The sequence below is a fragment of the Prosopis cineraria genome, unplaced genomic scaffold (assembly GCF_029017545.1).
Source record: "Prosopis cineraria cultivar Desert tree isolate PC_DT_omini unplaced genomic scaffold, ASM2901754v1 PC1, whole genome shotgun sequence".
NCBI lineage: Eukaryota > Viridiplantae > Streptophyta > Magnoliopsida > Fabales > Fabaceae > Prosopis > Prosopis cineraria.
Genome location: NW_026555332.1, coordinates 43,151,822 through 43,178,960, shown reverse-complemented (window position 1 = coordinate 43,178,960; position 27,139 = coordinate 43,151,822). Strand labels below are relative to the sequence as shown.

Sequence of the window (27,139 nt, the reverse complement as noted above, 5' to 3'; positions counted from 1 at the left end):
AGCTTCAAATTTTGATGAAAGAACATCTAAAGACCTTTATGAATATATAATATAAAAATTATTTGAGAATAATTATCAATTTGACTCTTTACAACTTTTATAATTATGTTGATGATATTGACGGTGATATTGATATTGGTAATATTAATTTTAGGTAAAAAATAATACTAATTTTTAAATTTTTATTATTAAATTTAATATTAAATTTTAAAAATTATTATTACTATTAATGAGTCATAAAGAGACATATTTTTTAAATATATATTATGTCAGGATTTGGTAATAACATCATCAATCAAAATAATATTTATTATAGGCTATAAAGTATAAACACGACTTACCTTTAAAAATAAATTTATTTTGTATGATTTTAAAATTTTGAATTTATAAAAAAGTAAAATCACAGGTCCAAAGATGTAATTTTAGGTTGTGAACTTGACAATGTTCTGATTTCTGAAAGAGCGGTCCGGTGTTGGGTGGTCCTGGCTTGAATTGAAACGACACAAATTTCACGTTACGTGACGAAATTCACGTGCCGTATCAAAGGGAAGACCACAGACAGAAGCCGAGACGTCTCTGACCAAAGAAGCTGCCCTGCCCGGATAAAGCCATCTTCGCCACCTCTTCAGTCTTCTTCTACATTCCAAATTATTAATCATTTCTCTCACTTTTCTGCTTTTCTTATTTCTCACGTCCATCCATGTTAATCTTCAATCATATCTCCACCCCCTACACAACAAAACTCTTTTTTCCTTTTTATTTCTTATTTTAATATTGTGACTCTAATTTATTCAAAAGCCCTGTGTTCCTTGTTTGTTGAAGCGGAAAGGCTAAGTAAGCAGCCTCAGCCTGTGATGTCCGTATCTCCCCTCTCAAGTGTCTCTGAGCCATTTCTATACGCAAAACTATCTATTTTCCTCTGTCCTCTGTTCTTGTCTCCCTGAATCTCCTTCAGCGTTTCCGTTCTAGCCAGTTTTACTCTGTATTGTGATACTTTGTCTAGAATCCTCTGTGCCGTGTCCTCTGTTTTCTTGTTCAGTAAACTTTCAGAACGTTTCTTAGTTTTAGCTATTTCCTGTGGTTATCTATATTGTCAAACAAAGTCTTATGTTGTGTCTTCTGGGTTGCTTTTAATACCTCGTCATGTTGCATAAATAATTCTCATAAATTTGGAAGAAGAACCCGAACAAATTTTTCCATTTCTCTTTGTGAAAGAAGGTAGAGAGTTGGGTGGTTTTGGGTTTGAGGCCTGAAGAAATGAAGGAGAAAGCAGATTCCCCTGTTGGGGTTCTTGAGGACTACTTTCGAAGCTCAGAATCCGACACAAGTTCTTCCAAAGAACCCACCGTAGATTCTGAGGCTCAAGATAAGTCAAAATTTGCTTCTAAATGGCGTGGATTTCTGCAACATCTGACGACCAGGTCTAAAAAATCCTCACCTACCACCATGCATCCTCCTCTCAGTGTCCTCAAGCTGTCTAAGAGAATGAGCAGAAGCATGAGAGAGACTATTTTTCCAAGTTCCCGCTTAGGTGCAGATTCGTCTCTCCACAATTCACCATGGAAGATCTTTACACACAGGGAAATTCTACTCGCAACCAGTTCCTTCAGTCAAGGTATGCACTAACGTGTTCTCAAAATTGGCTTCTCTCACTGAGAAATGCTCATCTTATTGCGTCCTTTTTTTTTTTTTTTGCCCCGTTGTAGAAAACCTTATCGGGAAGGGTGGGTATGCTGAAGTTTACAAAGGGTGCTTACCAGATGGTCAGCTGGTGGCTATTAAAAAGCTGACACGTGGAACCCAAGATGAGATTATAAGCGACTTCTTATCAGAACTGGGCATAATGGCGCATGTTAATCATCCCAATACTGCTAAGCTAGTTGGCTACGGCGTTGAAGGAGGCATGCACCTTGTTCTTGAATTCTCTGAAAAAGGAAGCTTAGCTTCAGTACTTCACGGTATGTGCTCAACGATTTTCCTTCCACAAATGACTTTTTTGATCAAAACTTTAAATCTCTCGCTCTCCTGCTTTATTAGGTTCCAAGGAAAATCTGCCATGGTGCATTCGGTATGACATTGCGTTAGGGACGGCCAAGGGTATATTGTATCTCCACGAGGGCTGTCAAAGAAGAATTATCCACAGAGATATAAAGGCGGCAAATATCTTACTGACAGAGGATTACGAGCCGCAGGTTTGATTTTGGCTTTTCTAGTTACGAGTTTAATACTCTAAACAATATAGTAAGGATTAGCTTGAAATGTTATGAAATTTTATTGCAGATATGTGATTATGGGCTAGCAAAATGGCTGCCAGAGAACTGGACTCACCATACCGTTTCAAAATTCGAAGGAACCTTTGGGTTTGTGTTGTGAAGACCTTAATTCGTCAAGTTTAGATGCTTCATATTTCTACCTCTCCTCACCTAATTTTTTATTTTTTATTTAAACTGGAACAGTTATCTTGCTCCTGAGTACTTGCTTCATGGCATAGTAGACGAGAAAACAGATGTATTTGCTTTTGGCGTTCTGCTGTTAGAATTGGTCACTGGTAGGCGAGCCCTTGATTATTCACAACAAAGCCTTGTTTTGTGGGTATGTTTTTACCCTTAAACACACACAAAGAAGCCTTCACAGAAGAACAGGAAAGTGTTATTTAGCGTGCTGCAAATTTTGCAGGCAAAACCATTGTTGAAAAAGAACAGGATTAGGGAGCTGATAGATCCATCACTAGGTGATGCGTTCGATACACGGCAGATGAATCTTGTGCTATTGGTGGCTTCTTTGAGCATACACCAGTCCTCAATTCGCAGACCCTCCATGAGACAGGCATGTTTTGTTCTTGGTTTATGTTTACAAGCCTTGGCATATAAGAAAGTTCACCATTTAAGGAACAGATGTTTGGATTTGTGTTGCAGATTGTGCAGCTTCTGAATGGCAATCTTAGCTGCTTTAAGAGCATGAAGAAGAGTCGGTTGCCATTTTTCCGAAAGCTCTTCCAGGAAGAGCTCCTTGATTCTGAATAGTGCAGAGGAACCAGGAAAGACAGACATCTCATGATCCTTATCTTCCCTTTTAGTTTTTCGTTTTTGGGAAAGAAATCAGACTGCGCTGAAGCAGTTGAAAACTCTGCTCAGTACGTGAAGCACAAGGAAAGCAAGCTTTAGTCTTGCTTCTTGTGAGAAATTTTTGTAGGGTTCAGAGAAAGGATGTTGGAGATATTTCTTTCACCACCTTTTTTTTGAGCCAAACAATGTTTTTTTTTAAAGACTAATCTCACATCATATGTATATAATTAGAATTTTTTTAGAAGAGATCAAATATTGAGTTATTTAATTGAAAAAAAATGCATTCTTTTTTTTGGTTCCTTCTCTGCCCTGCTTTTCTTCATACGTGTAGTTAATATAAAGGTAGAATTGGAAATGATTAAAGAAATTTGGCTTTAGTTGGCCTACAGCAAAAATTAATCTTTGCGCTTGACAGAAAGACAGCCACGAGTGCTTAACGTTTTCATGCTGCGTTTAACAACCTTCTGGATGATGACAGTTAACCGTGGCATGTTATCATGATAGATATTTTATATACATTTATGAATCTGCCTTGTAACTCCAGTTTCTTCCTTCATCCCATCATATTCACTTAGCACATTCCTGATTTTAAAATATCTACATTCAAAAATGTGTGAGGCAAGAAAATAAAAGAACTTTTATCATTCAAATTCTAATAATCACTCTTACTGGTAACGTTTGAATCTTGATTTGATAAAGAACAACAATTTGTGTTGTGTGAAATGTTATTTGAAAGATTTAAAATTTAAAAATACAAAAGAGCTTTAATTACGAATAGTCTGCTTTAAAAAGAGTTAAAGTGGACGAACCGATGAAACCTATTTTATCATTTGTGATAAAAAAAAAAAAAAAAAACTCCAGCATGTCCAGTTGCGGGGAATACATCGTTGGCCCAACGGTTCCAACTTCCAACCTTCAGGCTTTCTAATGGCATTAATGGCTCTTGACAAATACAATTTATAGTCACATATTTTAAAGAGTCCTTGACCGGGCACGAGCATTTCTTATCTTTCTAATTATTCCAAGGGGCATTCCAATAATCTAACTCTAACCACTCAAAATGCTCACTCAATAGTTAAAAAAAAAAAATAACTTTACACTTCCCTTGTTTCAAGTGATCTCACAGTCTCTCAATCAACACAATGTTGTTGTTTTATATTTTGATATTTTTATTATCAGATAATCCAATCACTCTATTATATTTACGTAGATTTTCACTTTGCTTAGTATCTTTTTAGTTTGGATCTTAAAAGAAAAATAATAAAAAGTGTGAGTAACGAAAACAACCACATTATTAAAATGTGAGTGTGTTTAGATCAATGTGAAAAGTCAAACACCTAATATGATTGAGTGCTTAATTATGAATTTTTAATGTCATCTTTTCTTATATTGGTACTAAATAAAACAAAGTTTTGATGTCACAAATAAAGAATAATAATCACTGAAAATAAGAAAGATAACAAATAGGGTGAGGAGTAACTCAAGAATATTATGTTTTAAATCAAAACCTTAAGATTCAATTGCAAGTCAAAACCTTGAAGTTTTATTGCATACAAATGCTTTTTTTTTTTATCAGGGATAATCTTATTTGAAATATGGTTGAGCATATCTTTGATTCAAACTTTAGTTCATTATATTAGAAATGACCAATCCTTTTTACTTGATTTAATCCCATTGATTATAACTTTCTTTATTTACATTCCTTTTGGCTCTTGTCATTTGTGATAGCTTTGGGCATCTAAATATAATTTGTTCACCCATTAAAAGTATTCCAGATAAATAAAATTAATTTAAGCTGAGCATTTAAAGGAACAAAGCTCTTACAGTTATTATTATTTTCTTTCATTGAATTAATCAAAATATTAATTTAATAGTATTTTAATACTATGTTTATCATTAATCAAAATATAATTAATAAATTAATATAAAAATACAACAGTTTTAATTTAATTGTATATTTGCAATTATAGCAGTACTGAAATTTGAATTAAAAATTTTGAGATTTTCCCGGTAGAAAATCAATACAAATGTTTTTGGTTAGTTACAAAATTGAAATTTCAAATAGCGAATGCAGGAGGAGGATCTGTATCTTAGTATCTAGTATCTACGGAGCCCGGTCCGTTGGTCTTATTTTATCCACGATCAAAACAAAACTGGCTGGAGAAAAAAGCGGAGGGAGAGAGGGGAGAAAAATAGAAATTACTGGCGGAGGAGGCTCACAGCAGCAGTGATGGGAGAGAAAGCGAAAGCAATTACAGTAGTAGCAAGCTTTGATATAATCTGAGCACACACAGAGTATTCCCAACTTTCTCATCTGCTTCAGGTCAAACCCAGTTAACAAGCCCGTCTTAACCACCTCCATATCTTGCTTTGATCGTCTCTCAATCGAATGAAATTTCCGTTCTTCTCTGATCGGAAATGTTTCTTGTCGGTGGAAGCGGTGACGCTGCTGGCAGCGCCCATCCTCGAGGTACCAGACCCTCGCGTCAAAATCACTAGTTTTGCCCTTTCGCTTTCGGTGGAAGTTGAGCCCGTGGAATTATCATGAAGAAAGGCAAGGGAAAGAACAACGGCTTGTTGCCCAATTCATTGAGGATTATCTCTTCCTGCCTCAAGACTGTGTCCACGAATGCTAGCACCGTTGCTTCCACTGTACGCTCTGCTGGCGCCTCTGTCGCTTCTTCCATCTCCTCTCCTTCTGAGGATCACAAGGATCAGGTACTTCTCCGTTTTCGGATTTATTATGTTAAGGTCGCTCAAACGAACGGACGAAACTACTTGCTTTATGCCGTGTGGTTCGACATCTAGTGCGCGTTTTTTTTTTTTTTTCGTGGAAACCGAGTGAGCGGGAAATATTGCCTCTTAATTTGAATAAATTCATGTAGTAGTGCTTATTCTATAATTATATTAATACGTTTTGCTTTTGCTTATTCTATAATGATTCTAGTTTTCATTAGGTTAATCACTAGGCACACGAAGGACTTGATCACGATTGTGAGTCTGATATTTTTCTTTCATCACCAAATGTCGCGGAACGAATATCAATCTCCCAATGAATTAGGCCTAATATGACGTATGGATTAGTTTACAACTGAAGATATCAATGACTATTATGCGCTCACTCAAGCTTTTGGCTAATTTAAGCGCATTTAAAAGCTCGCTGAAGTTATTTCTTCCAGTACGCACACATTAGACACTGCCAACATATGATAAGAGATGCACGGTTGAACTTTTTAGTGATTGAATACAAGAACTTTACAGGCCACTCTTCACTTCGAGGGACATATTTTTACCCATGTATTCTACTGCAGGAAAACATTTGTGAGTCTGTTTACTAACTAGCTTAGCAGGAATGTATTCAGAACCGGTGAGCTATCCTAGGGAATAATCATGTTAATTTGAATAACTTCCTTCCAACTTCCTACAAGGTAACAAATAAACTGTACCTAGGTTCCATGTTTATATTTATTTCACACGCTTTAATGTGGTCAGACTTGATAGTTCATATGCACCCAATGAGTTAACTGATTTTAGCTTCAATGTTTGTTTTACTGGCTTTGACTTGGTAAATGGAGTTATTATATACTTTTGTCATCTAGCTCATATGCAGGTTGCGTGAATTTGCTATAATCCTGTCAAGTGCTCTTGTTATGATGGACTTGCTGCTGTCCCAAATTTTACAATTTAAATTATCTGCTCCTGTATCCACTGTCTTTCCCTGTAATACAATTTCTCCTTTACGTTTTTGCCAACAGGTAACATGGGCTGGTTTTGATAGGCTGGAGCTTGAGCAGTCTATCTTTAAGCATGTTCTTTTGCTTGGTTATCTAAATGGATTTCAAGTTCTTGATGTGGAGGATGCCTCTAGCTTTAGTGAACTGGTCTCAAAGCGTGATGGTCCTGTTTCTTTCTTACAGATGCAACCTTTCCCTGTAGGCACTGATGGTCAAGAAGGGTTTAGAAAATCACATCCGATACTGCTGGTTGTTGCTGGTGATGACTCCAGCAGTAATATCCAGAATTGCACCCATTTGGGTGGTTTTGGAAGGGATGGTATTGTCGAGACTCAATCTGGGAACTGTGTCAAATCTGCAACAGCTGTTCGGTTTTACTCCCTGAAGTCTCATAGTTATGTCCATATTCTGAGATTTCGGTCCACAGTCTGTATGATCAGATGCAGTTCTCGCATAGTAGCTGTTGGTCTTGCCACACAAGTATGATGTGGCCTTTTGAAATTATTTAACTTGTTTTGCTGAAAATAAATTAATTACTCACTGTATCACATTTTTATCAAATTAAAGATGATGGGGTTTATTTGACTTAGTTTATTTGTGTTAGATATACTGTGATTGATGTCCTTTCTCTTAACTGGCAGGTTTATTGCTTTGATGCATTGACTCTTGAGAATAAATTTAGCGTGCTCACCTATCCTGTTCCTCAGCTAGCAGGACAAGGAACTGCAAGTGTTAATGTTGGTTATGGTCCACTGGCTGTGGGTCCAAGGTGGTTAGCATATGCTTCTAACAGTCCACTGCCCTTAAATGTAGGCCGCTTGAGCCCACAAAACCTGAGTCCTTCTCCAGGAGCTAGTCCATCAACATCTCCTGGCAGTGGTAGTTTGGTTGCTCGTTATGCAATGGAGTCTGGCAAACATCTGGCTTCTGGAATTATCAAATACTGTCAAGAGCTGCTTCCTGATGGTTCTAGTTCTCCAGTGCCATCAAATTCAGGTTGGAAAGTTGGTAGGGTTGCAGGAATGGATATGGATAATGCAGGAATGGTTAGTATTATTTCATGGTGGTTGAGCTAATTAAAAGCTGGAAATTTATGGGCATTTGATGAGAATTATGATCTTTTACTTGGTTCCTATTGATGATTGCAGGTTGTTGTGAAAGATTTTGTATCCAGAGCCATCATTTCACAGTTTAAGGCACACACTAGTCCTATATCTGCACTATGTTTTGACCCTAGCGGGACTCTTCTTGTCACTGCATCAGTCTATGGGAATAACATCAACATCTTCCGGATAATGCCAACATGCACACGCAAGGGATCAGGTGTTCCAAGCTATGACTGGAGCTCTTCTCATGTGCATCTTTATAAACTTCATCGTGGAATAACATCAGCTGTTAGTATATTGTAGTTTTGATATGTGCATTTGCTTATCAAGTTTGATCTTCTCCTATGACCTGTGTTGACACCCTTCTGATGTGTATATTCTTCATTTGACAGATGATCCAGGATATTTGTTTCAGCCATTTTAGCCAATGGATTGCCATTGTTTCATCCAAGGGGACTTGTCATCTTTTTGTTTTGTCTCCATTTGGAGGTGGTACTGGTTTCCGAATTATTAATTCTCAGGGTGAAGAACCCTCCTTGCTTCCAGTTTTATCACTACCTTGGTGGTCCACATCATATTCCATGTCTGATCAGCAATCTTTGCCTCCTCCAGCACCGGCTGTCCTTTCTGTAGTGTGCCGCATAAAATATAGCAGTTTTGGATGGCTTAATACGGTACATAGTTCTGCTGCTAATGCAACAGGAAAAGTTTTTGTGCCCTCTGGTGCTCTTGCTGCTGTCTTTCATAATTCGTTATCTCACTCACAGAAGCATGTCAATATGAAGTCAAAGTCCCTTGAGCATCTGTTGGTCTACACACCATCTGGTCATGTTGTTCAACATGAACTTCTGCCTTCTGTTGGCCCAGAACCTAGTGATAGTGGTTCAACCCAGTCAGCTTCACTCATGCACATGCAAGATGATGAGTTCAGAGTAAAAGTTGAACCTATTCAGTGGTGGGATGTATGTAGAAGATCAGAATGGCTAGAACGAGGGGATCCTTGCTGCAATACTTTTGATAAACAAGATGGTACTGAGATGGTTCAAGAAAAAACAAGCTCTCCTGATGGTGGTATATTGGATTATTTGGATATAGATGATGGTGCTGGGGAAAGGGTGGTAAAATGTTCTACTGGAAAGGCCCAAGAAAGATCCCAGTGGCATCTATCTAATGCTGAGGTACAAGTAAACTTTGGAAGGCTTCCCATATGGCAAAAGTCTAAGGTATCTATTTTGCAAAAGTTTTGATGCTTGTACAGATTGTTAATTTGGTCAGTTCTGGTTAACAATGTTCCTTATTTTAACAGATTTGCTTCTACACTATGAATTCTTTGAGAACTAGTACTGTTGTTAGTGGAGAGTCTGAAATTGAACAGATATCTTTTAATGAAGTTGAAATAAAAAGGAAGGAGTTGTTGCCTGTTCTTGATCATTTCCACAGCATCAGACCGAGCTGGAATGAGAGGTGATGCCCATATTGTTTATTCATTCCTTGCAGATTCTGCAATGTGGCAAATAGAGTGAATAGGTTAATAAAACTACCCATGACAGCGGCGTATAATTAAAATAACTGCATATTGCTTTCACTTGTTTAGCTACCTTGGGACCACCTAATATTTATCAATATTTTGTATGGGTATATAAATTTTATGTGATTCTGATATTATAAAGGTTGTTGGCCTTGACTACATGCTCCGTGGGTCTCTCCCTTGAGGGAGAGAAATTATCAAGTGTTTCCTCTTTTCCTACATTGAATGTTAGTATCAAAGTGTGCAATGCAATTCTGCATTCAGTCCTTAAGGATAAAATCAGTTTTATCAAATGTTGCAAGGTTTTTAAGGTCACGTGTTTTGAGCATCTGCTGCTCACAATGAGATTTGTTGGTTTGGGTTACCTTAGTCACTTCGATGCAATGTCTTGCACAATGCATATATTATCCACCGATTCTATTTATGTAACATTTTATTGTTTTCTCAGAGGTTTTACTGGGGAAAGATCTTCAAGTTCTTCATCTTCAGTTTCTCATCAGGCAGAAGACAAGACAACTGCTGATGTGACAGTCATTTGTCACTCAAAGCCAGCGTCACTCAGTTCTACTGAAAGCTCTGATGGGGGTAAGATATTATTCGACATAAAGATGCTTAGCCAACTATTTTTAGTTTCATAAATTGTGTGGAGAAAAAGGGAAACAACCATTGAGGGCCTGTCAAGAGACTCAGTGGAAGAATATCGATGCCTGTCACAAATTATTGCATTTTGGTAATGTTTTAGCATTGCTGCATGTAGAAAATCCTTCCCCAATATTATGCAAATCTGTTTTACTTCTAAATCCTGCTCTAAGTATTTTTATAGTTTTTTTATTATCTCATTGTGATGGTGTTGTACTTTTACCTTTAGGTTCATCAAGAAGAACTGAAAATTTTCTTGAACTGGATCAAGTTGCATCTAGTTGTCAGATGTTTAATGAGATCTACTTGGAACGGATGGGGGCAATCATCGTTGAGCCTTCCCTGCAGAACCATATCTTGTCAGAAAATCTGTCTTTCCTTTCTGGAGATTCGAAGCATGTTGATGTGCGTGCTGACCGTAGCATCCAAAGTGGTTTACTATTTCAGGAGAATGGGGTAACACCTGGAACGCAAGATGGTGCAGGTGTTGGGATCGATGATGATTCAATGCCAGTACCAGACCAAGATGCTCCCACTGGAAAGCTTCAGGAGGTGCCATCAATAATGCATGATACAGTAGTGGGTCAATCTTTCCAGGATGACCATTGCAAGACACTGGAGCATCATGGAAGTGACTCATTGACTGAAGTTGGAACCGATGATGTTGATAGCAGCAGCGGCCAACATGAAAGGGAGCAACCAGGGGAGGATGAAGGAGATGGAGAAATGTTTGGTGGCATATTTGCCTTTTCCGAGGAAGGTAAAAACTGGGGCTGCATCTGCAATTGCATGCATTCTATAACTCGTTATGTTGCTTTTACATTAATGGACTAATGAATTTAATCCTATTTTAGGTTGATCTTTACATTTGAGAGTAGTTGTTTATGGCATCAACGAAGTCATCATGCTCGCTCTATTATGATGGAGACTTCAATGAGGAAAATGTAAAAGCAATTTGCATGTTGTGAATAAGAAATGGCATATGGCTGCAATTAAGGTTTATTTGTTGCTCAATTCTGTGTTCTCCCTCCCTCTCTCTCTCTCCCCCCCTGTGTGTGTGTGTCTCACCCTTGTACATTCTGTAGATGGGGATTCAAATATTCATGTTTAGCTGGTTTGGTTGCTATGCTATCAGGTCCGTTTGGAAAGCTGAGTGAATGTATCTTGGGGGTGCATTCCTCAGCAGATCATTCTACCTTAGATTGCCTGTACATAGAAACGGCATGGAGTTCCCTCCACGTTGTGTAAATTTTTTTAAGATACAATTATTATTGAAATTGGCTAGGAGTTGGGGGCAACATGAAGTTGTAAGGGATCAATTATCATTGCCTTCATGGATGCCTTCTTCTCCCTATTATTCATTGCGTTGGTATGCATTTGATTAGATGCTTCAGGCAAAGCGTTGTTTTGTCAGGCAGTCAAGGAATGGAGAGACATAGATTGTAGAATTCACTCCCTCATTACAATTTACAAGTCTTAGGCCATGTTTGGAATTTCGACTAGTGGCAAGAAATATAATAGTCTATTTTGGGGTAAATTTTTTCTTGGTAATTTTTTTTGAAAGATAATATAAAATTGCAAAGGAGGGGCTCTAAGAAAAACCTTTTTTTTGTCGCTCATCCCAAAAATTTTAATTTTTTGTCCCTTCAAATTGGGAGTCTTAGGATGGAGGAACGAGGTGAAATTAAAATCCCCAGACAATACGAGAGGCGACTTGAAAGGAATTATAGTTTGTGTTTTAGCCCTTTTAATGTCTTTTCTCTTTAATTGTATTGGAGTTCAAAATGTGGAACTGGACTTGTATTCTTATTTATCAAAAAACTCTTAAAGCCACTTGAGTGTGTGCGTGTGACTATATTTTCCCCCGTGATGTAACTATTGTAAGGAAAAATAGAATGCACAGGATTGCTATTATCCTCCAACAATTGAAAAAACGTTTCTTTATACATTATAATTAGTTTAAAAAAATAGTTAACCATTTATTATCAGTGAATTATAAAATTTTGATAACTTATATATATATATATATATATATGTTATGTTAAATGAATATTGATTGTTCTGGTGAATCAGTTGCATTTTTCTCTTTTTTAACATATGCTAATTCAATGCGAATACTTTCATTACAGGAATTTAACTTATTAAATTACTTGATTTATATTTAAACAAACAGTACTTCTTCCATTAAGAAAATGTAAGGTATTTTTTTAAGGGTTTGTATATTAAAAAATGTAAGGTATTTTTAATATTTTAAAGTATAATTAATGTGGTTTTTTTTAAGTTTCTATACTAAATCAATAAATTATTTTGTATTTATTTTAAAATAAAATATTTTATTAAATAAGGTAGCCATAAAAAAATAATATTAATTTAAAAATAATTAATTATTTTATTAAAATATAATTTAATTAAAAATACTTTATATTTTGAATTGAGAGAACATTTGATTGCATTTGCGCATGAATTCTGAATGCGGTCCAGTTTCATTTCCTCGACCTATGAGAGAAAGATATAAACAAAAATGTGTACAAATGCAGACATTTCAATTGTTCAGGCAAAGTCTAGTCAACGCCCATCTTAATTGCCGTGGAGGACGTTACTTGCCACGTTTTTCAAACGATCGAGAATTCCACGAACATTACTCTATTCATGAATAGAAACTTACAATCAACGACACCATTAAGGAAATGCAATTAATTATAAATTAAGAGGGTTATGTTAGCCATTCAATGATAATGTTTAAAAAAAAAACAAACTCAAAGCTTTTCTTTCTGCATCAGACAGATCACACATCACCATGAAAATCGAAGCACGTGTCTTTCCACTAGTGAGGTTACCTCTAAACAAGAATAAACATTTTGGAACGACATGGCATAACCCTTCCGGGAAAAAAAAATTTGTTTTTGCAGCAGAAAAACCATATATTAGCATAAGGGTGATCAAAAGTCCCCGCCATATTGAAATGGGTTTGCCCTGACTCAAAAAAAATAAGACATGACTTTTGAGGATGGAACTTAAGATCATCTTTAAGATATCCTATCCTATCTCAATATATATATATATATATATATATATTATTATTTTTATTGTTTATTTGTTTATATTTTTTGTTTAATATTTTTTTTTTACTTTTATAATACTTAACCTCACTATCCAAATGCAAACCTAGATTGCTGCCACTCAAGTAAATCTAATGGGTTTATTTTTAGAGATTATGCCTGGTTGTTGTTGCCAATTATAACTTGAGTTTATAACCCAAATTTTAAATGAGATTATGACTATTCTGAGTTTATGGCTTAATTTAAGTTTATACACTTGTTTCATTTGTATATGATTGTTGTTGCCTATTTCACTAAAACTTAATTCACATTATGAAAAAAAAGGGCCACCACACACACAATTTTGAAAAAACGTTGAAGCAATATGAGATCTTGAAATTGAAATTATAGCTTCATAATCCAAAAATATAAGTAAGATTGATTAAAACAACTATCGAGACATTCTAGTCTAGGACGAGATATGGAATGAAATTTAAATCTCTATCATTTTTTGAAATAAAACACAGGATTAAGGTGTTTCAATTCTGTCCCTTAAACACCCCTCTCAAACACCCCTAATTACCAGTAAATCTGAGCATGTGTATATTTCCACTAGTGACGTAAGCACCAAAAAAGAACAAACATTTTGGAACAACATAAGCCCAAAATTCTAGGTGTCACAAAAGCGTGGAGAGAAGAGAGGATAGGAGAATGAGTAGTTTGACTAGTGGCTGTGGCCAAAAGCCGTTTGCGAGTCGACAAACACATGTGGCTCCCTAGCTGTCTCCTACGACTGGTCCCTCCAGATTTTATTCGATAATGGATCAATTAAACCGACAACTCCACCCAAATCAGTTTTTTGGACCAACAAAATCAATGCTTTACCTATATTACCCTCCTTTTTGTTTAAATTTAGATAAATGATGGTAGTACCTTAAACAGGCATCCTTCTATTAGTATTTTTTTTTTCTTTTCAAAATCTAGACACTAGACGTTCAGGAATCTGTATTTATGTTTTGGTTTTATTGGGTTTGTATACTATTATGTTGTTATCATTTATAAGGTTTCTTGAATGGGAAAAAACAGATGAGGCCTTTTTGTTTTGCAGGTAACGTCTGGTTGCATTAACGGAGAGACATAACCTGAAGCAGTAAGTCTTCAATTACGCGAGGAAATTCGTCATGTCTGGTAGCCCTTCAACCGCCTTTCCCTCTTCCCTCCATTAAATCACTAATCTCAAAAATTAAAAAAAAAAATAAAAAAGGTTCCGCCTTTTAAAGGCAAGAAGGTCTCCTCTTTCTTTACCACGCTCTCACTACTCTATCTATAAATATATATATATATATATATATATAGGGACAGAGAGACAGAGAGAGAAACGGCGTGTCAGCGGTTTTTACCAGCAGGGCAGGCTCGTTTTAGAGAGAGAGGGGGAAGGGGGGGGTTTGTTTCTGTTTAGCCACTCTCGATTTGAAGTCAAAATCCAACCTTTAAACCTTTATTTCTCCTGAGAGGCCATGAGATCTGCCATTCTGCAACGAGAGGGATTGACCATGGATGTTCGTCAGCTGCAGGGGCAGCTGCGCGAACTTCAAGCTTCAATGCATCAGGAGGTCGGTTTCTCTCTTTTCAATTTCTTGTCTTTTCAAGACTATGGTCAACTCTTGTCTTTTCAATAGAATCTCTGTAATCTTCAAGTTCTGCTCTACGTTTCTTCTTCCCTGTGCTCGACGTGAAGATTATATTGACACTGATACACTGTTCTTTTTTCTTTTCCATTCCAAAAATCTCTCTCTGTGTTGAAGGAAAAGATTCGCCGATTTATCTCCATCTGTCATAACTACTTGATTGGAGGATATTTATTTTGCCCTTTGTAATTGTGTGTTTTCAAGAAGCATCTGACCAGAATTCGATTCTTTAACTAGACCTGTAGTATATGATCCTTATTATTATTAATTCAAAAGAATTTCTTGTTAATTTTGGTTTGTTGGGCTTGATTCTGAACGTGGGTGGGTTCTCTTGTTAAATATGAGAAGGGATTCATCGACGATCAGTTCACACAGCTTCAAAGGCTGCAAGATGACAGTAGTCCTGATTTTGTGAAAGAGGTCGTGACGATGTACTTTGATGATTCTGAAAAACTCATTGACAACATGAAAAAGATTCTGTAAGAATTTTCTCTCCTTTCTTCATATAGGATCCACTTTCTGGGACTGCTTTATTCATTCCATGTAAGCAAAATATTGACTGGGTTCTGTTTCACACTTTCAATTATAGAACTCAAGCACCTGTTGATTTCAAACAAGTAGATGCTTATGTTCATCAATACAAGGGAAGTAGTGCCAGGTATACATTTGATTACCTGTTATTTCATTCACAAGAGCTGTATTGTAGTTTTCTTATGCTGGGAAAAGATTCTTTGGTTTTCAACATCAGACCTAACTATTCAATTATAGTGGCGAGCCAGTAATTAGTTCGGTCTGAAAAATGACTCCAAGTGAACAAATAAAAAACGGGTGAAAGACAGGCATAACCAGTCAAAAACCAGCAAACCAACTCAAAACAGGACCAGTGACCAGTTCTCAAAAGAAACCAATTACATATGGTAAAGCTAAGAATATTGGCTCAGGTCTTGTTAGAACCGAAGTCCAAGTCCAAGTACTCTAGTGAGAGAGCACTCGAGCTTTTTATTTTTGTTTTTAACCTCAAGTCTATGATTGTGATACTAATTAATATATATGGCCTTTAACAGTGTTGGAGCTGCAAGGATTAAAAATATCTGTATGAAGTTCAGGAATTGTTGCGAGAATCAGGACCATGAGGGGTGAGTTTGTTAATTATTTGGACTAAGCCTTTTGTTATTGCTTGGACTTCTGGAGATTAAATTCTTTTTGGTCATTGGTTGACAACAAAAGCTGCTTTGTAAGGTGCAGAAGTCACGGATAGTCTATACCTGTAACTTCTGAAACTTCAAGAGCTATTCAGAAAGCATTATGAAGACAAAATATGAAAATTTTCATTGATTTATAGAGTTCTTTACTCCTAACATTTTTCAAATAAAAGGGAGATCTTTACTCTGATTCTATGAGGATGCTGATTTTTAGCTTCAAGATCAAGATGCTATGACTAAAAGTTATGTTTTAACTTTCCTTTTTAATTAGTTTCTCTCCATATTTAGAGATTGGGTTTAGTTGATTGAAGGTAGGCATATTCTCATGTTTCTTTGCTATTAGTGTTGCATTTCAAGAAAAATAATATGATTTTGTATCATTATATTTTTATTCTTTTCTCATGAATTGTTTCCCACCTCTCACAAACAAACTCCAAAGTTTATTTAATCACGGTGATGCTAATCTCATATTTTTTTAGTCTCACCATAACAATTTTTCCCTGGGCCGCCCCTTTTTAGTGGAATTTTCAATGAAATCAATATTAGTCAGTCAAATGTGTTAGGAAAGATCGAATAGCTGGCAATACCCTTCAATAAAAGATTTGCATCCTCTGAAGTTAGAAGCTTATAAAGTCCTTTTGAAGATATAGAAAACAGAGGAAGTAGTTGGAAAAGGAAAAATGGATTCCATACTCTCCATCTGTGTCGCTTTCTTACTTACCTCGAAGACCTTTTAACTCTAGAGGATCCACATTATGCAGTTTCCAGGCTTGTGGTTATTTCAGTTTTGATGTCTCTTAATTTTTGGAAGATATAAATTGGTTGCCGGAGACTCAAGTGAATGTAAATATTCATTAATTTTTCATAAAACTCACTAGGAATCAGCCAATGCACTCAGCTAGTTGATAATTTGTTAATGGCATGCTTCTCCATCAGCACTTGTTTAATTCATATGTACATGTTATTGATCCAGAAGATTCTGTGTTTGTGCTAAAGCTTCAAAAAAAAAAATGTCGGTGCAGGTGTTGGAGATTGTTGCAACAGTTGCAAAATGAATACAATTCGCTAAAGGGCAAGCTTATGTACTTGTTCAGGGTAAGTGTAACTTGTTCAGAGCTCAGAGAAAGAGAGAGAGAGAGAGAGAGAATCTGTAATTGCTACTTTGTTTCTGAACTAATAGTTGATAGCATCGTTCATTGTATTGAATCAATGCAGCTGGAACAAGAGCTCCGTTCTGCTGGTGGTAAAATCCCCTCACTGGAGTAAGATGGAAAGTGAGAATGAGGGCTAAAGACAAAAGCTTTTGGTAGTACAGGTGATTTGTAGGAGTTTTTAAAGTGTTATAAAGTTGATCGACGTGCAGATTCTGAATGACTGTATGGAGGGGATGGTGCTGATGTGAATAAAACCCAAGTGAAACAGGATTATTTATATAGAGGTCCTAATCCTATCCTGTTGTTTACTGTTACCATATATTTCACTCATTGTGTTTATTTGCTTGAATTTTGAACCCTTGCATGAATATTTGATTGAAGCTGAGCATTGGACAATGACATGTTTGTGACTGTTAAAAATTTTAGACTGAACAAAGTTGCTGTATAACTTAAGAAACTAATGACCTAAATAGAGAGGGTCATGGGAATATATTTTTCAAGTTCCTGTATCCCCCGTCAATTTGATCAAAATTTATATGGTGAGGTTATTAATTAATGAGACGTTGTTATGCTGTTGTATGTCCCTCTAGATGCCTCCATTCCATCTATTAATTTTCTGAGAGAGAAAAGAGACGAGCGTCGAGACACATGAAGAAGCAAGAGAGAATTTGGATTTAAAAAAAATATTAGTTTACTACTCTGATTTAATTTTGATTTTTCAACTCTCTTATAGGCTCTCCCCCCACCAGACAACGTTTTTCTCACTCGAGTGCACTCACCCTTTGATGGTCTAAATGAGCAACTGCATGACTTATTTATAGGAGGAGGCTATTGGACAGGAAGGAACATCCCTCTTTCTTGGAAGCTTTTTTTTTTTTTTGGTTGAACTTGGAGACCAAGAAATGCGTTGTCTTGCTCTCCAAGTTAGCAAGTTGTTGTTTATTTTACCATAATAATAATAATAATAATAATAATAATTGGGTCTTGACTTAGTGATGATTTCTAACACCATCTTCCTAGGATCCTGTAAATGCAATCTAGCTCACATCAGAGCAAAATCTGCCCAGAATCAATCTAATCTAGTTAAACCTAAAAATAACAAGTTTCTTCATTTTCTTTTCTTTGTCCGCTGATAGTTCTGTTAAGTGATTGGGCATCTCGTCTATTAAGTGATAGGGGACTTCCTAACATATGTATGTATTTATGCATGTATGTATGTTTCTATATTTTCTTTAGCCTGTTTATAAGTTATTTTCATCATGTTTTATCAAAATAAAAAAAATTATATTTCATTAACTTTATTTAAAATTTAACAAATTTTTATCTTTATGTTTAATAAATATTCTTAAATTTTATTACTAATATTTTAATTCAAAACATTTAATAAGGGCAAAAATATAAAGAGGAGTATTAAAAATTGACAAGCGCTTTATAAATAGGATTAAATTTTTTTCTTCTCTCTGCCCTGTAAATAAAATTAATTTTTTTTTTGCCCTATAATAAGGACTAGAGGAGAGGGAGAGTGTGTGTACATTTTTTTTTTCCTATCTTTTATTCTTCTCTCCTTTGAAACAGTGTGACTGAGTCTCTTTCTTTCTACCCTTCCTTGTTTTTTACCCACTCACTTTTTTTGTTAATAAAACTTTATTTAATCACTTTTAGCGTGCTCTCCTTATATATGGTAAAACTACTGGGAAGTGGCACTCGGCTTTATATAAACTTTGAAAACTCAATAAGAGACACTGCTAGAATAAAAGATAGTTATTAGCTCTAAAGTGAAAATGGGCCGCAAATTATTGATAAGATCAAGCAGAATTATGATTATAGGTATGTGTCATCGTGTGAGGATTCATGGCAGATATTTGGATTTGAAATTCATCATAGATATCCTTCTACTGAGTAATTAAGCTTTCACCAGCCAAATGAACCTTATTTGCTTCATTGATCATATAGATTATTGTACTAGTTGAACATCCTTTGAATCCTATTGTATACATTTATAAACTACAACATTAACATTTATGCATTTGGAATTATATCTCAAATCATGATAAGTATGCAAATAGGGCTTAAAGGATGTTTAACCAATGCAAGACTCTATATGATTAATGATAACATGTAAAATGTGAATTTATATTTAAAATATGTCATTGATATGTATATGCAGTTAATGTAGAATGCAATCAATCAATTATTGTGAGAATCTATCTACAAAGATATTAAACAATATCAAGAGTAAAGGATAAGAATTTCTCAGCTTGCAGTAGAAGATTGGAATTTCTGGTTGAATTTGGCACTGATCCAAGTTTGGCATTGGCGTAGAACAGCACTCGACTCAGTATCAGGCAATTACTGGGGCCCCCATAAATGATGTTTCTTTTTAGTATATATCTGCTCGCACGTTCCCCGCCTACGCCGTGGAAAACACTAAAACTACTTCCTCCAATGTCTCATGTGGGGTCCATTCTTTGCTATTTATTTTTCCTTCTTTCTTTTCTTTTTTTTTATTTATTTTTTTTCCTTCATGCAAAAGGGAGAGAAAATATAAATACATTTTCTATCCAAATTTTATTTTTTTGTCTGACAATTAAATTCAGGGAGAAAAATATATAAAATAAATTAAATAGGTATAAAATATTTATAGATTTAATTCAATATACTTCAAAATCTACCCCTATTTAATTTTAAAAATACGTGCTAACCAAATTTACTGCGTATCCAATTATAATGTTATGGGAAATGCGTATAAATACATGAATGTCTAGGAGCAACAAAATGGGCAAAGAATTTTTGAAGTCAGTATCTCGTCCACGATGCTTATGGTATTCTTTTACCCCAAAATACATCCATCATCTTCTAGTATGAAATCTTTTAATTGGTCCAACATTTGGTTTTTGAACATTCAATCAAGGGTACAAATTTTCTTGTGAAAAATCGCCAGAATCAAGCTCCCAACTTCTGCTAATCTGAAATAGATTAATTTAAAGGAGGGTGGAAGTTTGTCGGTCTTGCTATGATAATTTTGAATCTTTAGAACATCTCTTTGTATCCTGTCCTTTTGCCCGAGCACGTTGGTTTGGTGGCTCTTTGATCATTAGAACTGATTCTCATTTAGATTGGAATTTTAATAAATAGCTAACTTTCTAGTTGAATCAATATCATAATAATGAGATTCTTGTTGTTTGTATATCTAATATACTTCATTTGATCTCTATTATAAGGCACGTTTAACTATTACCCCACCGAAATAAAAAAAAAAGGGGTTGTAAAACTTTCAATTCAATTGGAATGCAATTCAATTGCATGAATGGATTCACCAAGTTAAGACACCGATTGATAACTGTCAAAAATACATTTAAACTATATTTGAGATGTGCTTTTGTCAAATCCAACAAATAATTGGATTTTCAAATATGCTTTTGCCAGATGTAAACTAAAAAACCAAACACTCACTTCATCTTTAGTTACATAGTCTCAGGTAGAGCTGTACAAAAGTTTGGTTATCCTGTCCACCCTGAACAAGTCTCATCCTATCCAGTCCAACAAAAAAATTAATCCAAAAGATTAAAGAGACTAAAAATATCAAACTAACTTCTTGGGATGGACAAGAGAGGAGACCAAACCCTCAGACCACTTGATCCGGTTTAGTCTTATAAAATTATTTTATTATAGTTTAAATTATTTTTAATATATTTAAATAGTTTAAAGCTTGAATATAACATTTTATTCATTCACATTTCATCATTCCATTTATTATAATTTTAATTTATTTTGCTACTAAATTGTTGTTGTAATGTATATTAGATAAGTTGTTGAAGTTTGTTAAATGCTGTTGCTACTATTGCTGTCGAATATATGAATTTAAATTATGCGAATTGTAATTGAAGTTATTATCTTAATTGAGTTTATTATAATGAAATGAATTGTTACCTCTTACATAAGAAAAAAAAATAAAAGAGCCAAATGAGTGTTGGACTTTCTATGAACCAAGTCCGATTTTATTAATTTTTAGGTTACAACTAAATCAATCAAGTTTTAAGTTAGGCCAGATTTCAATTTTATCCAGTCTTTCACACAGCTTTTGTCACTAGGATTATCTCAATATGTAATTCCTGATGCCTACAGTTTCCCTTTAGGTCTTCGAGTGCTAAAAACTTTGTTACAGCATCGAATAGCACCACGGCAATGGCAAGTTTTTGCAAAATAATATGACACAGGTGTCATTCTCTCTCGTTTTATTTCTGTCATTTTCGTACATCAACGGGATAAAAGGAGTTAACAAAATGGGAATAAGGAAGACTTGAGTCATGCGAGGAATGTAGGAGATGTTGGAGAAGATAGCTTCTCTTGAGATGATGGGGTTCCATGGATACATCATTACCAGAATTGTAGGAATCAGGGGACTCACAACTCAAACCCCTAAATTCACATGGAATTAAATTTCTCAAAAAGAAAGGAAGAAATGTCGGAGTAAATGTCATAGTCACACCTCGTAGAACTTGAAAAGGACGAGAGTTGGATGGAAAGGTTGGTGTGGTTGCCTCACATGTGCATCCAATCCTTTAAGAAGAGGAGGGCCCATTTGTGTGGTTTGTGAGTTACTGCCTCGCCTTCTAAGTAATGGCATCCCCATTCTGCATGGATGTCATTTGCTTTCTGCGTGAACTAACTCAAATTACTCATTCTTCTATACATTCATGAATTTGCAGCATCCCATCAACTTAAATGGTGCCTCCCTTGTTTCATATAATGGTTTGTTGTTGCTGTTCTCTTCCCTCTGCCTGCTGTCCTCTGCCTACTTCTTAATTATCCACCTGCCCTCACAACGCTTCCTCCACTGTACACCACTCCCACTGTCTCTCTTTTTTTTTTTTTACTGTGGTAAAGCCTTTTCCACCCAAGATTTTGACAAACCACTCACCGTAGTACTGTACATTCATGATTTGGGAATAATAATGCAATCTTTTACAGAGCTTGTATGCTATATATTCATCCAGTTTTACGTGTGCTGGCTTGTTTCCCTCAAGAGACAAGGAAAAGGGCAGTGAGTATCAGTAGTAGTTACGATGGGTGCTGGATTTTAATGGGAAAACAGGGAACAGATGAAGAAGTAACTTTTTAGTAGGTGTTAGCTTCACTCGTCAGAGGCAATTACTTGTAACAATCATCATAATAACGCAACTATCATCTTCATATCATATCTTATCGATGCTCCTTTCATTAAAGACTCCATTTCATGTCAGGACCATCGGTGCCCATAATTGTTGCGTTTAGCAACTAAGCAGCCTTGTCATTCACATCGCTTTCTTTACTTCTCAGCCACCGTGTCCGTCTGTACGTGCGTGCCCCCATCCCTTTTCCCTTGTGCCAGTGCTGTCGTATCATTTCATCCCTCACACGTGTCGCTTTCGCGTGCCTTCCATTTTACAGCTGCCTCCTCTTTTCGGGTTGGGTTTGTTTTGCTGTGATGAGCACCAAATCTGGACTATTTAAATTTAAAAAATTATTATATATTTTTATTTTTATTTTTATTAAAATAAAATTTTATAAAAATTATAAAATAATTTTGATAATTTTTTATTTTTAATATGATATAAATTTAATTTAGAGGGTTTAATTTAATTTAAAAATTTTACAATTATTATATATTAACTATCTAAATATACTCAGCACAATTCAAATTTAATTTGATGTTAATCTAATTTATGAAGAGTACATCTGAATAGTCAATATATATTATTTATAAAAATTTTAATATTAAATTGAACCTTTTAAATTAAATCTACACCACATTAAAAATAAAAAATTATTCAAATTGTTTTATAATTTTTATATATTTTTAGTTTAATAAGTATAACATATCATAATGTTTTAAATCTGAACCATCAATATCAAAATCTAAATGGTCCAAATTTTATCACAATGATGAGCACCCAAACCCATTCCCCACTTTTCTGTTTCCTGGCCAGACCAATGAAAATTCAAAAAAATATTTAAATAAATCGTGTGTGCCACGTCTTTTATAATCTATCTAATTAACATATTTTAAATAATTTAAGTAAAATTTTTTGTGATATTTTTCAATTTAATTTTATTTTTATAAAAAAATATACATTTAATTTATTACATTTTATTTCTATATTATAATTAATTTATATTTAATATCACTTAAAAAAAATTTGTTACATAGATCACAAATGATCTGGTTTAATTTCTCTAAGAACCCAACGCCCGCGTGTTCTCACCTTCCACACCTCAGCCTCACCTGGTCTTCCACGTAGGCTCGGACAGCCGTTTGACCCGAACCTCAAGGGCTGCGACAATGCAGAGCAAAAGGATATTTGTTTATTAAAATAATGATGATGATAATTGCCTTGCTGATAGCATGACTTCGGCTTCTGGTTGTACTCACCGCATGGTGTGCATAGCATCATCTTCTCTGAGAAGCCAAGAATAAAGAAGGCCCCATTGAAAGCTCGGCTCAGTGCTCCCCTCTCATCATTCGCTTCTCTTCTAAGCCTCTAACTTCTCACCCTCTTCCTCCCTATAAAATCTCTGACTTTCACTGCTTGACGCCATCGCTATTCCTTCAGCCATCATAGACTTCCGCTTTCTCTTCTCACCCTCATTACCGTATTTGCCAACACTTTTAGCTTCGCCTCTCATGGCGCGGCCGAGGGAGCCGGGATGCAGCGTTGTTTCCTTTATTCTGGTTTTCATGTGTTTGGCGCAGATACATTGTCATTTCCGTGTGCTTGCCATGTTGGACCCTCTTGATTTCCTGGCCCTGCAATCGGTTCGCAAGTCTCTCAAGGATATGCCGGGATCGAATTTCTTTGCCTCCTGGGATTTCACTGCCGACCCGTGTAATTTTGCTGGTGTTTACTGTGATTCCGAGAAGGTTGTCGCCCTCAATCTCGGCGACTCCAGAGCTGGTTCTCCTGGTCTGACAGGCAGGCTCGACCCGGCGATCGGCAAGCTCTCTGCTCTTACCGAGTTCACGGTTGTGCCTGGTAGAATATACGGTTCTATGCCTCAGTCATTCTCGAATTTGAAGAACCTCAGATTCCTTGGCGTCAGCCGGAACTTCATCTCCGGCGAGATTCCAGAGCACTTGGGAAGATTGCGCAATCTCAGAACCCTCGATCTCAGCTACAATCAGCTCACAGGACGCATTCCTCCATCCGTCGGAGCCTTGCCGGAGCTAAACAACTTGATCCTCTGCCACAACCACCTCTCCGGGTCAGTCCCCTCGTTTGCCTCACCCACCCTCACTCGACTTGACCTGAAGCACAACTCTCTCACGGGTTCGCTCGCTCCCAATTCTCTCCCTCCCTCACTCCAATACCTCTCTCTGTCCTGGAACAATCTCAGTGGCCCAGTGGATCGGCTCTTGAACCGGATGAACCAATTGAACTACATGGACCTCAGCCTGAACCGGTTCACAGGCATAATTCCGGCTCGCATCTTTTCATTTCCACTTACCAATCTTCAACTAGAAAGGAACCAATTCACCGGTCCTGTACAACCGGTTAATCAAGTCACAATCCCAACCGTGGATCTCAGTCACAATGAGTTTTCGGGTCCGATATCATCCATGCTCTCGACCGTTGAAAACCTATACCTCAACAACAACCGGTTCACGGGTCGGGTTCCGAGCAACTTCGTAGACCAGCTATTGGCCGCCAGAATACAGATACTATATTTGCAGCACAATTATCTGACCGACATTGAGATCAGTCCAACGGCTGAGATTCCTGTGAGCAGCTCGTTGTGTCTTCAGTACAACTGCATGGTCCCGCCTATACAGACGCCATGCCCCTTGAGGTCTGGGAAACAGATAACGAGGCCTACTGCTCAATGCAACCAATGGAGAGGGTAAAGTTGGAAATTCCATGCCACCCACAGGCCACAGCGACGTATCGAGGATTATATATAATCACTTTGGGTGTCTTTTTGTAGTTTTCTTTTGATTCATTTAATTTAATTATGTAATAATGGATGCAGAATGATGAACAAGCGAAGTTAAATGTGAATATGGTAGAAAGTGTAGCCATTTTGTTGAAGGGTTGTAAATCGTTCAAGGGTCCTATATATTACAAATGTAATATGATTCATTAGACTCGTTGCTGTTTTAATTTTGGTGTAAAATTTAGGATTCTACTATATATCGTTGATCATGCTTTTATATGGCTTTGTGAAAGCACGAGGTGCTGCTTTCTGCAAAGCATTCATCTTCCTCAATCATCACCCACTTTGAGGACTCTTTTTGGCTCTGCATTGTGATGAACACAGAATAGGCCTTTTGGAATGACTCTTTCTGGCTGTCTCTGTGTGACAACCTAGCATATGATGATGATGGGACATGAGGCAATGGGGAAAAAAATGAACATAAAAAGGGTGAGATTAGGTAAAGCCTTGGGTAACAAGCAATTACTGTGTGGCACGTGGCATGAATGAATGGTTGTGGTCTGGTTGAAGATGAAGTTCAATAATCTATTACCTCCATCTTCGGTCCTCAATCCTCATCCAAATAAGAGCACTTAAAGTGCTCTGCTCTGCGTTTCTGTCAGCCTTGTTTCCAAATGGAATCCGCGTTTTATTTATTTAGCTATTGTTCTGTGTTTGTGTGTGGCCACTCTTTAACAAGTAACATCCTTAGCTTCCTTACCAGACAGCATGGGCCCAAACAACATGGAAAAGACACTGGAATCTTTGGAAGGTGGTCGTCCTCATAGAAGCAGCCATTGCACGCCATTAATGTCAGAATGTGATACCTTGGTACTTACTTTTCATAAAATAATACTTGCAATGGGCCTATTATCATCAAGCCTGTTCCTTTGCGCACCCCATGAAATTCATGGAATTCCACATTGATGCTTCAGCATATAGTAGCGGGAACTGATATGGGCTCCCCATAATGTGAAGAGTGCACCAATTCTTAATGTAATGGAACACATTAACTTGTTTAAGACTACGTGAGAGTGAATCAACCTCAGTCTCAAACTTATTTACCCTATCAAAATACATGACAAATTTCTGTGGTTAATAACTACTTGCATATGAAGAATGGGAAAATAGAAATTTTCTTGTCGTTTTTTACCAAAGTGGAGTTATCCCAATAATAAACCTGCAGAAGCGCCGATATAGCCAGAAAAATATGATTACAGAATAAGCCTGGCTTTGTCCTTACCTAAATGCAGAAGAGAAATAACAAGATATAAGATAGGACTCTGATCAAAGGGATGCTTCAAATTTTTTTTTTGAGGCGGGTAATCCATCTATCTGTATAAATCTTGCACAAGAATGCCTTGAAATGGCATGCAAAATCACATGGACATCGAAGAATCAGATAGAACATCAGAAATATCTCCTAACTACTCAAGCATGACCTCATAAATGAAATTAGCATCGAGGGACAGAGTCACCTGCATATTCCCTATCAGCAAGGAAACGCATCTCACACCACCACTACTATAATCAAAATTTGTGAGCATCATTTTGTCATTTTGTGTCTGTTGAATATGACTACATAAGCAGCACTTCATTGGAGATGTAGATTAAATTTATATATCAACTCAACAACTCAGAAATGTGAGCTTAATGGCATCTATATTATTTTCTTTGGTCATTTTGCAGCAGCATAGTTAACAATCCTCAACAGTGATCTTCGCGCAGTGAAGACTGTAACTGTGTAAGTAGTCTAATTTATTGCTGGTATCATAATTGAATGGCATTTTGTATATGTCTCAAACTTTGATGGTCTGATATATCTTTACCATTTGATGTGAAATAACCCATGACCATGGCAATCAATAAACGCAATGCCCTCAGAAGTGTCCCATGAGAACCGCCGCTGGACTACTTACAAGATACGGAAATTGTGTAATGAGTTGATAATGACCGAAACGAAGAACCGAAACGACTAACTTAAGTTATTTAACACATTTATCATCATTTGATAGCCATATCTACCATATAAGAT

General features: G+C 36.2%; 4 protein-coding genes across 6 annotated transcripts; all 4 read left to right on the top strand.

Moving 5' to 3' along the window:
• The first annotated feature begins 685 nt into the window (after window positions 1-685).
• LOC129322472 (receptor-like cytosolic serine/threonine-protein kinase RBK2) lies at window positions 686-3,355 on the top strand. The gene is made up of 7 exons (XM_054968788.1): window positions 686-1,615; window positions 1,707-1,958; window positions 2,038-2,192; window positions 2,281-2,360; window positions 2,457-2,592; window positions 2,677-2,826; window positions 2,916-3,355. The coding sequence occupies exons 1-7, from the start codon at window positions 1,258-1,260 to the stop codon at window positions 3,021-3,023; spliced, it is 1,239 nt and encodes a 412-aa protein (XP_054824763.1). The 5' UTR covers window positions 686-1,257; the 3' UTR covers window positions 3,024-3,355.
• A 1,853-nt stretch (window positions 3,356-5,208) lies between these two features.
• On the top strand, window positions 5,209-11,433 carry LOC129317466 (autophagy-related protein 18g-like). Of its 2 annotated transcripts, none has more exons than XM_054961798.1 (9): window positions 5,209-5,783; window positions 6,983-7,279; window positions 7,441-7,845; window positions 7,948-8,193; window positions 8,298-9,128; window positions 9,212-9,369; window positions 9,882-10,018; window positions 10,302-10,832; window positions 10,927-11,433. In XM_054961798.1, exons 1-9 carry the CDS (start codon window positions 5,610-5,612, stop codon window positions 10,929-10,931), a joined length of 2,784 nt encoding a protein of 927 aa, XP_054817773.1. In that variant the 5' UTR covers window positions 5,209-5,609; the 3' UTR covers window positions 10,932-11,433. The 2 variants fall into 2 exon arrangements, with proteins under 2 accessions (XP_054817773.1, XP_054817767.1); XM_054961792.1 differs by having other exon boundaries at window positions 6,821-7,279.
• A 3,048-nt stretch (window positions 11,434-14,481) lies between these two features.
• Window positions 14,482-18,146, top strand: LOC129294704 (histidine-containing phosphotransfer protein 2-like). Of its 2 annotated transcripts, XR_008589432.1 has the most exons (7): window positions 14,482-14,723; window positions 15,147-15,277; window positions 15,388-15,456; window positions 15,863-15,934; window positions 17,023-17,095; window positions 17,216-17,438; window positions 17,888-18,146. XR_008589432.1 is itself a non-coding variant. In XM_054933166.1 (6 exons), the coding sequence occupies exons 1-6, from the start codon at window positions 14,628-14,630 to the stop codon at window positions 17,264-17,266; spliced, it is 492 nt and encodes a 163-aa protein (XP_054789141.1). In that variant the 5' UTR covers window positions 14,482-14,627; the 3' UTR covers window positions 17,267-17,553. The 2 variants fall into 2 exon arrangements, 1 of the variants encoding a protein (XP_054789141.1); XM_054933166.1 differs by lacking the exon at window positions 17,888-18,146 and having other exon boundaries at window positions 17,216-17,553.
• A 5,279-nt stretch (window positions 18,147-23,425) lies between these two features.
• LOC129308800 (LRR receptor-like serine/threonine-protein kinase ERL1) lies at window positions 23,426-25,292 on the top strand. Its single transcript, XM_054950184.1, has one exon. The coding sequence runs from the start codon at window positions 23,819-23,821 to the stop codon at window positions 25,034-25,036; it is 1,218 nt and encodes a 405-aa protein (XP_054806159.1). The 5' UTR covers window positions 23,426-23,818; the 3' UTR covers window positions 25,037-25,292.
• The last annotated feature ends 1,847 nt before the right edge of the window (window positions 25,293-27,139 follow it).